Source organism: Diabrotica undecimpunctata, chromosome 3 (genome assembly GCF_040954645.1).
Source record: "Diabrotica undecimpunctata isolate CICGRU chromosome 3, icDiaUnde3, whole genome shotgun sequence".
Taxonomy (NCBI): Eukaryota; Metazoa; Arthropoda; class Insecta; order Coleoptera; family Chrysomelidae; genus Diabrotica; species Diabrotica undecimpunctata.
This window is the reverse complement of record NC_092805.1, coordinates 127,607,175-127,621,169: the sequence shown is the minus strand read 5'-3', so window position 1 is coordinate 127,621,169 and position 13,995 is coordinate 127,607,175. Positions and strand designations below refer to the sequence as shown.

The 13,995-nt window shown below is 31.8% G+C and overlaps 1 protein-coding gene across 3 annotated transcripts in view; it reads right to left on the bottom strand.

Annotated features, from left to right (window-relative positions):
• Positions 1 to 13,995, bottom strand: part of if (integrin subunit alpha inflated) — a 460,319-nt gene that overhangs the window by 64,175 nt on the left and 382,149 nt on the right. For all 3 annotated transcript variants that reach the window (XM_072526897.1, XM_072526899.1, XM_072526898.1), the window contains 2 exons: positions 12,795 to 12,961; positions 9,016 to 9,376 (listed from right to left, as the gene is read on the bottom strand). In XM_072526897.1, the coding sequence (XP_072382998.1) occupies positions 9,016 to 9,376; positions 12,795 to 12,961 (528 nt within the window). The remainder of the gene's footprint in view (positions 1 to 9,015; positions 9,377 to 12,794; positions 12,962 to 13,995) is intronic.

Here is a 13,995-nt window from a genome sequence, read left to right as displayed (position 1 = left end):
AAGTACTTGCGCACGGTGAAGACGGTGTGGATGATGATTGTGTTGTGGACTTCGCTCGGAGTTTAGGTAGTGCGTCGCTAGCGCGAGGGAAAATTTTCTTCGTCTAGTTTTTCCTCGTAAATTTTCCTCTGGGAAAGGGAGGTGTTGTTACGTTCCAAATTTAAAGTAGAAAGTCCCACCTCTATTTTATCAAAATTTAAATAATTCAGGACGTGTAAGAGCGGTTGCCTATAATATATTATAAGCAAGGTGGCGAAAATAAAATTAGTAATTTTTAAATAGGGGTAATGTCTGGCAAATTGTGCTGAAGTTAAGGGAACACGTCCTCTTTTTTGTGAAGAAACTAATTTAGATCGTTCTTTCTAGAGTTATCTTGGAAGAATTGGGATCATAAAATTGAAATTTTTGAATCTCGGTATTATTCGGTGACCTCCGTGTGTCAAGTTGTCAAGTGTTCGGAAAGACGACGGAAAGAAAGTGATTCCAGATTTGACGGTGTTACTGAAAGGTTGGGCTAGATTAAAAACGGCATTTTGTTTTTTTGCTTTTGCTGCTGTTCCATGTGGGATCTGGACTAGTCCGAACCGTGTGGATATTCAAGGGGATTTGCTGCCTTCGTGGAAGGGTTTTTTTGGAATATCCACAATTTCGCTAAAAAAAGCGGATCTACAGTACACGTGAATACCGGGAGTCGTATTTAGATCAAGAAATTAGCCTTAATCACGAGTCCAAATAGCCGGCTACGCTTCGGTCCAATTTGGGATATTTCAAACCCCTAATCTGGCTAAGAAGGGGTTGGTTGGTTTGTTTGTTTTTTTCTGCTTCTTCTTCTTCGTATTTTTCCGTCTGGCTGTAATTTTTAACTTTTCAACATTGTCACACAAGTCTATGTACAGCGACAAGCGTATGGGATTTTGGATTGAAGACACGCTGAACTATAACTGGAATTCCACGCGGTGAAGTATATGAAAATTCGAGGTATGGATCGATAATTAATTTTCAACGGAAGATTTAAGCGCCGTCTAATTTGGTTTGCGGAATACAATAGTTTTTTTAAAGATTATTTGCTGTTAGTTTTTATTTTCATATTTACAAATACTTTACAGATTTTTTTTAAAGATAATTTGCGGTTTATTTTATTAATTCAATATTTACACATACCTATTTTAATTTTGTAAACTGCGTCTAAGGGGGGGTTATATATTTGAGATTTATTTTTTTTATATTATTTTCTGCGCACGCACTTGAGCTCACGTGGTGTCCTATTTGCGTTAATTATTTTTTTTGGTTGGTATTGAACCGCACACCCCTTAGCGTCCGGTACTTTTGATACGTCTTACCTTTCATTTTGTTCTGTTAAATAGAAATAACTTATGAATTTTTGTTAGGCAAGTAGAAGCCGCATTTTTATATTATTTTTTTATTAAGCCTATGGTAAAGTTAAATAATATTGTAATATGTAGTATGTATGTATTTATTTTCAACTATTTTGGGAATCTATTTATTAAAATTGACTAAATTCTAATCTGACAATTTCATTTATTTTTTTTTATTTATTCAGGTTGTATACTGTTACTTAGTATTTTAGTAGTAAACCTATTGGTAAGTTGGTGGTTTATTGAATAGTAACGTAGGGAAGGCTGTGGGCCAATTTACCTGGCGCCCCTGATATAACTTCGGATTTTTTTTGTTTTGTGGACCGCACGACCATCTCCACTGTTTTGTCTAGCCGCGAGCCATTCCCAGACTGTCACCGTATAGTACTTTTCTTTCCGGGTGTACGTCTGATTTATATTTGGTACATTTTATAATTTTTTTTATATAGATTCGGTTTTGTACGCCACATATTTTTCATATAAAAATATGTGGCGTACAAAACCGAATCTATATAAAAAAAATTATAAAATGTACCAAATATAAATCAGACGTACACCCGGAAAGAAAAGTACTATACGGTGACAGTCTGGGAATGGCTCGCGGCTAGACAAAACAGTGGAGATGGTCGTGCGGTCCACAAAACAAAAAAAATCCGAAGTTATATCAGGGGCGCCAGGTAAATTGGCCCACAGCCTTCCCTACGTTACTATTCAATAAACCACCAACTTACCAATAGGTTTACTACTAAAATACTAAGTAACAGTATACAACCTGAATAAATAAAAAAAAATAAATGAAATTGTCAGATTAGAATTTAGTCAATTTTAATAAATAGATTCCCAAAATAGTTGAAAATAAATACATACATACTACATATTACAATATTATTTAACTTTACCATAGGCTTAATAAAAAAATAATATAAAAATGCGGCTTCTACTTGCCTAACAAAAATTCATAAGTTATTTCTATTTAACAGAACAAAATGAAAGGTAAGACGTATCAAAAGTACCGGACGCTAAGGGGTGTGCGGTTCAATACCAACCAAAAAAAATAATTAACGCAAATAGGACACCACGTGAGCTCAAGTGCGTGCGCAGAAAATAATATAAAAAAAATAAATCTCAAATATATAACCCCCCCTTAGACGCAGTTTACAAAATTAAAATAGGTATGTGTAAATATTGAATTAATAAAATAAACCGCAAATTATCTTTAAAAAAAATCTGTAAAGTATTTGTAAATATGAAAATAAAAACTAACAGCAAATAATCTTTAAAAAAACTATTGTATTCCGCAAACCAAATTAGACGGCGCTTAAATCTTCCGTTGAAAATTAATTATCGATCCATACCTCGAATTTTCATATACTTCACCGCGTGGAATTCCAGTTATAGTTCAGCGTGTCTTCAATCCAAAATCCCATACGCTTGTCGCTGTACATAGACTTGTGTGACAATGTTGAAAAGTTAAAAATTACAGCCAGACGGAAAAATACGAAGAAGAAGAAGCAGAAAAAAACAAACAAACCAACCAACCCCTTCTTAGCCAGATTAGGGGTTTGAAATATCCCAAATTGGACCGAAGCGTAGCCGGCTATTTGGACTCGTGATTAAGGCTAATTTCTTGATCTAAATACGACTCCCGGTATTCACGTGTACTGTAGATCCGCTTTTTTTAGCGAAATTGTGGATATTCCAAAAAAACCCTTCCACGAAGGCAGCAAATCCCCTTGAATATCCACACGGTTCGGACTAGTCCAGATCCCACATGGAACAGCAGCAAAAGCAAAAAAACAAAATGCCGTTTTTAATCTAGCCCAACCTTTCAGTAACACCGTCAAATCTGGAATCACTTTCTTTCCGTCGTCTTTCCGAACACTTGACAACTTGACACACGGAGGTCACCGAATAATACCGAGATTCAAAAATTTCAATTTTATGATCCCAATTCTTCCAAGATAACTCTAGAAAGAACGATCTAAATTAGTTTCTTCACAAAAAAGAGGACGTGTTCCCTTAACTTCAGCACAATTTGCCAGACATTACCCCTATTTAAAAATTACTAATTTTATTTTCGCCACCTTGCTTATAATATATTATAGGCAACCGCTCTTACACGTCCTGAATTATTTAAATTTTGATAAAATAGAGGTGGGACTTTCTACTTTAAATTTGGAACGTAACATTTTAAATATTGTTAAATTCAATAGGTTATACCATATATAAAAACATAGCAAACATAAAATTATTTAAAAATATATATATGTCTTAAGATAAATCAATGCTTAATTTCAATTCTGATGGAGGCTAGAAAAACGGCTCCTCGCAGCGAGGCTACAGTGTGTGACGTCAGCAGTCGTATGGACAACTTGTTTTGTATACGTATTTACGAAGTGTGACCAGTTCTTTAAGTATTTAATCACCGATAATGAAGCCAAATAAGTGGTGTTTTGTTGGGTGTCTAAATACATCTAAAAACTATTCTGAGAAGATTTTTATTACAGTTCCAAACAATTTAACACCATATTCACTTAAAATTGTCAAACCACAGGTTTTTATATCTGTACCTCGGAGGGATACAACACTATGTCCATTTTTTCAATTTTGACACTTTTACAGACTAATAATTAACTTTTATAACTTTATTTAAAGGAATAGAGCACTAGGTCCTAAACCATTTTCTGATAAAGAAAGTGTCCTTTAAAAGAACACCAAGGCCATTTTTACTTAGAGGGATAAAACACCATGTGGACTTAATGTTTTGTCCCTCTAAGCATGTGAATTACCACCGCGCATATCTCTATGACGAGAGGTAGACTGTTAGTGATCTAATAATACTTTTGCCATTTATGGTATGTTTACAGTGGTTTGTTACTAATAATAAGAACAATGAACCATAATTCTCGTAGGAGAAAGATTCTTGAAGTACCTACTAAAAAGTTCTGCGAATTCTTCTACTGCATTTGCAGGTAAGCTACCTTTTTGCTCATTATTTTTAAATTATTAAAAAGCATAACCTCAAAAGGGTAATGTAGTGATTTGATACCAACCTTAGACTAGCAATATTATTAAATCTTTTACAACCAATATTATACGCCTTGTTTAATTTCAGAATCAAATAATACACCAAGCAATGATGTTTTAAATGAAGAACATATTATTAGAGATGCCTTGAGTTTTGATAACGAAGACCAGTCTGATATAGACAAAAGTTCTGATAAACTATTCGTAGTGGAAATGAAATAAGATCTGCATTACTAAAATGGGCAGATACCGTCATTCCTGACAGTAACATAGAAGAAATCATACTCTGGTCTTACAAATGTTACGGCCAGAATAAAAATGTTAGGATTAATACTTGTTTAAAAAGTAAAAATTATCATCCAGAAGTTTCTACTAAAGAGTAATACCCACATGGAGGTGAACACTGTCCATGCGCTGCTAGAGCGAAAGAGAAAAAACTTAACATTTCTATTTACACGCCCTGGGACTGGCAGCAGTTAGTCAGACAAACCGCAATGAAATATACCGTACATAATATGGAACTAGAAGATTTTAAAAATTTAAGGTCTTTGTATGATGTCAAAACATCTTAAAATCCGCCTTTGATTAATAGAAAAGAGACATTAACAAACAACAAGTTCTTCTGTCAAACTGTGTTTAACTGCAAGTTAAATAAAACAGCATTGGAACTCTGTTTTTAAAAAGTAATTTTCATGACGAAAACCAGGAGATTGACCTTGTTAGGTTTCGAAAGCGACACCTTACATTGCCAAAAGATTTGCAACTGGTATCACAAAGTCCAATACTTACCTACATCACAACAAAAGTATAATGAATGATCTATTGGCATTACTGTCATATGTTCCTACATTTTGCCATGATTTTTATCAAAACTTAAAGCATACCTATTAGTAATACTAATAGTGACTATCCAGAAGGAGACTTACTTGAGGATGACTGAGTGGTTTGTACCTAAAATGCCATTTTGGTTAAATACATAGATGTATTATTTGTATTTGTAAAGGTAAATTGTATGGTTAAATAAATTTTATCAGTAAAAGTCAAATAGGATTGTAGTTTTTATTGAATACGCCATACTAATTCTTACAGTACAATAACTTTATTAGATGGATACAACACCATGTCCGTTAAAAGGGTTAAAAAACACAGGAACAAATTTGTTTTTAATTATAACAAATGTATTATGTAAATAACAATAAACAGAATGTTCTATTAAAATATTGTTTCGATATCTCAATAAATAGCTGCAGCAATAATACTTTTTGGGGAAAAAAAGTTTAAAACTGCTCTCCTGTAAAGTTTTAAAAATGAACATAGTGTTGATTCCTTCCATAATTCCAGTGGCATAATAACTGCCTTTTCTAGTTTTTCCCTCTCTTTGTAGCAAACACCACTTATTTGGCTTCATTATCACTGTATAAATACTTAAAGAACTGGTTACACTTCGTAAATACGTATACACAACAAGTTGTCGATACGACTGCTGACATCACACACCGTAGCCTCGCTGCGAGGAGCCGTAATTCTAGCCTCCATCAAAATTAAAATTAAGAATTGATTTATCTTAAAAAATATATATTTTTAAACAATTTCATCTTTACTATATTTTTATATATTTTATAATCTATTGAATTTAATTGAATTTAACTATATTTAAAAATTAGTGAACATCCCTATTGGATGCTTTTAACTTTTAAGTAGGATAAATTATAATTTTATACATACTTTAATGTAACTGATAGAGGGCGCCACATTCTCCACATGTGTAGCATAGATTTGAGCATAACTTTTTTACTCTGTAACTTTTCTGAACGTTGGATTGGTCGTGGCAGTCATATTCCTTGGCAATGTGGTGAGATATTGATATAATTATTTAATTTATAAAAAAATCTCAAAAGAATACTTATTATTCATTACGTTAATTGTTTACCCATTTTTATTAGGACAATTAGAAAATAAAGCCCAGGTATTGAATAACGCATATTATGTGTCTTGTTTCATAATACTTTTGTTACAAATCTAACTTTAAAGACTCAGCATTTTTACAAAACATCATCATTGGCCTAATAACCGATATTGTTATAAATATAGTAAACACACTGGCAATTTAGTTCAGCATAGTATAAGTTTGTTAGTTAATCATAATAGTCCATTTGTTGGAGATGTAATTATAGTTGCTCGTAAGCTGTAACGTAATCATATAAATAAGTAATGTCATCGATAGGTTATTAGGTGTGTATATAAGTAACCAATGAATGAGATACATCACAGTTTAATATATTATTTAACCTCTGTGACAAATAAGATGTAGTTCCATAATATACCTATAGCTATAATATACATTATAGCTAACACGTAGCCCAGAATTTAATCCGCTTGATTTTGGTGTATGAGCCGTATTAAAACAACGTGTCTATAAGAATCCCATAAACATTCGCAACCAACTATGGGAAGAAATAAATACTGTAGCAGTTTCTTTAGAACCAATGATGCTATTTAATATGAGACGATCTTTTATAGAATATATTGACAATGAATTAAAGAAAATGGTGAACATATCGAAACTTACTTTGACAAAAAGTTATGTTATTTAGTTTTACTATTTCTTAATTTGGTTTGTAAACAAAATGTTTTGATTATGACTTTAATTTAACATAAAACGTAAAATGTTTGATGTAAAATCTTATTCTGTTTTTTGTCAAATCCTATTATTAATTACCCTGCTGATATATTTATTTTATTTAATATTTCGTTAACTATTAACTTTAGTTAAAGGTATTTTATATCAAATTTTAGATTTATTAATGTTTTTGTTTATTTTTCCTTCGTTGCCTGGAGTAATTGTCTTAAATCGGAATTATGCAGCTGATTTGGAAAATGCGATTATCTCGAAAACTGTTGAATTTTGAAGTTATTAACAAGTATACCTTTTTTTTTGTTAAAATAATGTATCTTTAATATTTTTTATCAAAAATACAGGTAACTCAAGGAGCAACAAAGTTAAGTGCAAATTTATGCCACATATGTGGCATATGTGGCGCCCTCTATCAGCTACATCAAAGTGTGCATCAAATTATAATTTCTCATATTTAAAAGTACCCAGTTTTAAATTTTTGTGCATAAATGTTCACAAACATGAAAGTTATAGCGAAAAATAAAATTTTAATTTTGCACTTTAACACCCTGCATCTTTCTTAATATCAACATTTTATTGAAGCAGTTTGGCTTAAATCCTAATATTTTAAAGTGTAGAATCTACTGTTTCTTTATGTACAATTACTTAAGGACCACCCTGTATATATATATATATATATATATATATATATATATATATATATATATTCGAATTAAACCCTTGGTGTTACGGTTATTAGCGCAAGTACTTCAAAGTTCACTAAAGAGATTGATAAGTCCAAAAACGTTCCTTCTGAACAAAAAATCACCTCTTGTAATCCATTTGGATATCCTACTTTTAAGTTTTTAATTAAATATATACCAATTACAACAAAAACAATAGAAGAAGACACAAAACAAGAAGCTTTCATTTCGATGTAAAAGTTTTTTAACTACTATGGTATACAGCCAGCTCCCACTTTTAGATTATACTTCTAGTTAAAAGCTCTGTTATTCCGAAATGGGCTCTATTTTTAAAATATATTTTTCAGTTGATTTCTATTATGACTGAATTATTGTGGTTAAATTGTGAATCTAGATATAAGGATTTTCGAAAGTAGATACTGCGGTAACTGGATTTTAAGGTTGTGCTGCAAGCACGAGGATGCTCCTCTACGTTATGCAGTAATAGGACGCGAGAATTTTTAAACATTTTTCCAGTATAGAACTTTCACTTGAACACAATTATTATTTGAATTGAAGTAACCGGGGATATCTAAAAGCGCTGGTTTATATAAATGGTAAATTTACATCTTCAAAATCGCATCATAGAAGCTTGTAATATTTCTAGAACACCTCTAGCTATTTCTAACGGATTCGCCAATTCATTACACATCGACTGAAAGGTTAAATTGTAACAACAGGTATACATTTTGAACATTTGATCAGAAATGAACTAATTGTATGTCATAATTTATGTTACTACAGATATTTGTTAATTTTTATTAATTTTGGAAAGCAGTGGTGGCGTCAGCAATAAATTGCACTTAGAGGTCGTTTATTATAAAAAATGCAACACCATTTATTCCAATACGACAAAACTTATAGTCACATTTTTATCGGAACTTTCTTCTTACAATTGAATGACGAATCGTACATAAAAATTTTTATAGATTAATTTGAAAATATATTGTATACACAAATAATACTTGTTTTTCAAATATGTCTTTGAAATTAATGAGAAGTTTGTTAATTTCAAATAAACGTTAGCAATGAACTCTTCAATTATTAACGTTTCGAGCTTCAAGTTCAGTTGCGAACAGTTGTGAATATATTTTGTTATTTTAAAGCCTAGCCATCTATAAGTAGAATGGTTATTAATAATGAAGAGTTTATTTTACAATTTGTGATTTATTCCAATTATGCATTTGAAAAAACTGAATATGTTATAAAATGAAGCTTTAGTCTAATAGATAGATTACATGGTTATTATACTTACGATGTAACTTCTACATGCAAGTTAGGAATACAAACATCGTCTGGTCCGCAGTTCTTTTGGATCGTTATCGAATCGGACCGTGAAGGTGGATTATTCAAATCTAACACCGCTGTTAACCTGGATCGTGCATCTCTGTAACCGTCCCAAGAGGCATCCTCCTGCATCGAAAACTTAACTTCTGCTTCTAAAGCTGTAAGCTTATCTTTAAACTCGTTTTTCATGATGATTTCTTCGCGTTTGCAATTTTCTTTGGCGTCTTTGTAAAGTAAGATGCTTTGATTGAATGTACTTGTTCCTAAATTTTTAAAGGCCATTCGAGGGGAGTTTACTTTTGTATCCAAGATGTACTGAACATCGAGATCTAGAAAACAAATTAATATTACACAATTGTACATACATTCAGGGTAGAAAGGAAAATTAGGAAAAAAAATTATCAAAAGCAAACTTATGTTCACCTAGTTTTGACTTATATTTGAGTCGTTTCATAGTAAATTATTTCACTTCATCAACATGTCTAGCTGTCCAATTCAATCCAATGTCTAATAATTATTTTTATTTTGTTGAAGCTTATTTCCAAGATATCATTACAAGATGCTTTATTAAGGTATTCCAACATTAGCAAGGTACTATCTATCCTTTTTAAAAAAGATTAATTTAAAAAATTCTGCAAAATGTATAACCAAAGTTATTTGTTATTAGTTTATGTAGTTTCAAAAAAGACATTCTTGGCCTCGATTTTGTAGGCAGCAGCATATAAACGGCTGAAAAAATCTGAGGGTGGTGTTTTTACCCTAGGAATATCAAATTTTGACTGTTTTATGTGTTTTTTTGTGGTATATATTTGTGTAAATTGTATCGTAATTATTTTGATTGTGTAACGTAAATTGTGCAACATAGATTTGCGTTTTGTGTGTTGTGTGTTGCATACGTTTTGTGTATAAGATTGTAGGTGCTGTTTTTCTGCCTCCATTCTACTTCGCTATTCTTCTTCTTCGACTTCTTCTTTTAGTATTGACAACCAAAGCCTGCTACATTCTGCTGATAAGTTTGCTACACATTTTTCTTCTTTAAGAAGAGTGAGGGCTGTTTCTTTGACTTTTTTCTTTTTTATGTATGTTTGTTTCATTATTATTTATGCATCTTTCCGCTTGGTCTGTGTTCGTTGTCCCAGACTTGTCGCTGTTCTGTGTTCGTTGTATCCTGTGTTCCTTTTCCGAACGTGCTAGAGACACAGGATATGCAACCAAAGTATACAGAAAACCAATCCACACCAACAGATATTTAAATTTCCACTCCAGTGAGAACGTAAATATCAAAAAAGGAATTATCATCTCCCTATATGATAGAGCCCGAAGCACCTGCTCAAATGAAAATGCATTTCAGGAAGAAAAAAACCTTTTAAGATACCATAATATGATATACCATAGTCTGGTATGGTTTAAATATTATGTAAAGGACTAAACTGAAGAGTATAGGAAACATGTACAACATCACAACAACATTCAAAACAACAACACACTGCAATCTATCCTGTCCAAAACTAAGTCCAACAACACGCAAGACATAAAAAAACTGCATATATAAAATACCCTGTGAATACAACAACTTCTAAGTGGGAGAAACCGCAAGACCACTAAGTGTCAGGATGAATCAGCATGAAATATATATCAAGAACAGAGATTTTGAGAAATCCCAGATATGCAAACATGCCTGGGACAACAAACACAAACTACAATGGAAAGATGCATCAATAATTATGAAAGAAAGAAACGTGAAAAAAACTTAACGAAGAAAAATGTGTAGCAAACCCATCAGCAGAATGTAGCAGGCTTTAGTTGCCAATACTAAAAGAAGAATAACAAGAATATACCAACAATAACGGAGTAACAGGAGGTCGAAAAACATCTTATACACAATACATATGCCACACATAACACAAAACACAAGTTTACACAAATAATATATAACACAAAAACGCACAAAACAGTCAGAATTTGATATTGCTAATGTAAAAACACCACCCTCAGAGTTTTTTTAGCTATTTACATGCTGCTGCCTACAAGATGGAGGCCAAGTATGTCAGTTTTGAAATGACATACAACTTAATAACAAATTAGACGTTTTCGAAGAACTTTTTATAATAATCTCTTTTGAGAACGATTTCCGGAGTGGAACTCGAGACGTCAAACACTGGTTAATTATTCATTGCCATTAATAATTGTGGCTTAATCCCATATAAACATAATATTTAAATATTCCAACATTGTTATAAATTTGTTGTAACTGCTAATTATGCCACAGCAACAGATCATTTTCTATTAAAGCATGAAACACCCAGATATCCAGATGTCTAGATATTCTAGTAATATCATAAATACTGTGAGGAACATGATGTTATCTAGACAAACATCGTTTTCTATTAATAGTTTTTAAGTTTTTAGGTATTTTTTTTTAATTTGGGAGCCAAATGTGGCTTTGTAATAGGGTTCCTTATCATTACCAAAAAGGTAATACTAGTTCATTTCGTGTTTCGTGTTTCCTTGGAGTAGTTTCTGTAAAACTGCCATTCTATCGTTTTGATATCATTATATTTTCTCACTGTACTTGTCTACATATCATCACAACATTCTGCATGGTTTAGATCTCTCTGTGCTCACATCTTCTATCGTTTTTTGTTTTTTGTATATACAGTGTATCCACGGATGAGGTGCCCAAGACGAGAAACTTTTATATTTTTATTTTTAGCGAAAAATGTCATTTTTGACAAAACTATTTGTATAATATTTTATTAGCAATAATATTTACAAGTATTATATAACAATAAATTTTAACTATAATCAATAACAATAATAATAATAATGCAGAAAGCTGTAATACTCTCAACGTCCAGATGTGAGCGAAAAGTTTTGGGAGATCCTCCAGCATACCAAGTCACCTAGGGCTCGATAACACGGAAAGAGTCCCACCAGAGCTCAATCCTTTTGATACCGTACGTATCTGGGATGAGTGAATTTCCCCTTTGAGGGAGTGAGAACCGTAAGGCTAAATCTGAGAAAAAAACAATGCAGGAAAGCTAAGAATAAAAAAAAACTATTCGACATTCCTTGAAAATTTCAAAACACATTATCATTGGTTTCATAAACTTTCTGTTTTAGGTAGCCCATAAAAAAATCCAAAATTATTAAATCGTGGGATAATCAGGAAAAATAATTGATCCATACTGTCCTATTCATTGTTCAGGAAAATATTCATCCAGCCATTCTTTTATCAACAAAGTCTAATGTGACGACAAGTCATCATGCTGAAAATACATTTGACGCCTTTGTTCCAAGGCAGGGTCATCTAATTCCGGTATTAAAAGGCTGTCCAGTAAATCCAAATTGACTTCCTGACATCTCAGTCAGAAAAGACAGCCTAAACCTTTATATTTTTAACAAATTGAACTATCGCATTAAACTCTGTAATTACTTTCACTAGCCCAATAGTGATAGTTTTGGGATGAAATGATTCCATTTGTTGTGAACGTTGCTTCATCGGAAAATAAAATATTATAGTGAAAGAAAGTCGTTTATTATAAGCGAATATTCATCTCTTGCTTGTGAATCTGGAGAGTAAACTCTTTTATGCTTGTTATTCGAATAGTGCAAAAGGCTTTAAAGTTTACCCATTTTTTAGATCTCTCGCTTATGCTTTCTCTCATTTTGTCCATGATGGCTTTAATTGTTTAGTTAAAAAAATACTAGTCATATTACATATTTAAATATGCTTAATATACTCACTAATTTTGTCTGGAATTCCCTTGCCGTAATATTTGATGCAAAAGTCTATAAAGGTGCAAGTGCTTTCCTGGCCATTTGGCAACTTACAATTCTTCTGTTTGAGATCTATTTTCTTGTCGACACTGAGAAATTGAACATAGCTGTCGATAAAAACAACGGGTCTGGATCTAAAAAACACAAAAAAACAAGGTTAGGTTAGGTTAGGTTACTAACCCAACTAAATAGATAAACTAACAAATTAGTTTCTGGGTAGAAAATTGTTACCCATATTTTAGTTAATTATTTAGAATACTCACAGTATTGTTATATCTAAATTTTAAAAGAAATTTGACATTTGTCTGAAAATTTCGAGGTGATAGTGAAATTACATATCTCCGCACAAAAATATTCATCCAAATATCATATAAAACTGAAAGTGGAATATAATCAAAAGGAGAAATTTAGAAGATATTATTATGCGGAGATAGAGACATAACTAAATAAACAAAATTGTAGGACTACATTTCTATTCAGTAGACACGCGGATAAAAATAATTAACAAGAACGAGGATGAATGCCAAGACACATAAATTATTCAGCCTTAGAAAAATTATAAACAAAATTAAATCTGATAAGATATTGATAATAGAGTAGGAAATACTAAAAAGTGGCAAAATATTGAAGTAAAATTTTTATTACTATTTATTGTAGTTATACAGGGTGTCCAGAAACTCTCCTGACAAAACCCAACTCTCCTAGTCTGAAAATGCTTCTAGTTAGAAAAACGAAAATTGGTACGATTATTTAACATCTAGAGTTAAATTGATTCCATTAATTGCGAATTTCTAGTACCGGTCACAGGCATCCGTTTTGGGTAGGTCTGTTTTGATTCCTTTGGTCATATATATATATATATATATATATATATATATATATATATATATATATATATATATTAAACAAGAAGTTCATACAGAATCTTTATTATAGCAATCAAGAAGCTACAAGTTACAAGTTACATGACCCTGGTCGGAATGCCGGTACCGGATGACATCTGTCTGTCATCGGTCTTCTTCTTTTTTACCTTTAACCTAATATATTACACGTTCCTTTTTTTTTTTAGATAGTACAAAACTAAAATACGAATTCAACTAAAATACAAATACAAATAAGTAGCCACAATTTCAATTTAACACATAGTCCTTTAAATATGTAGGAGGCT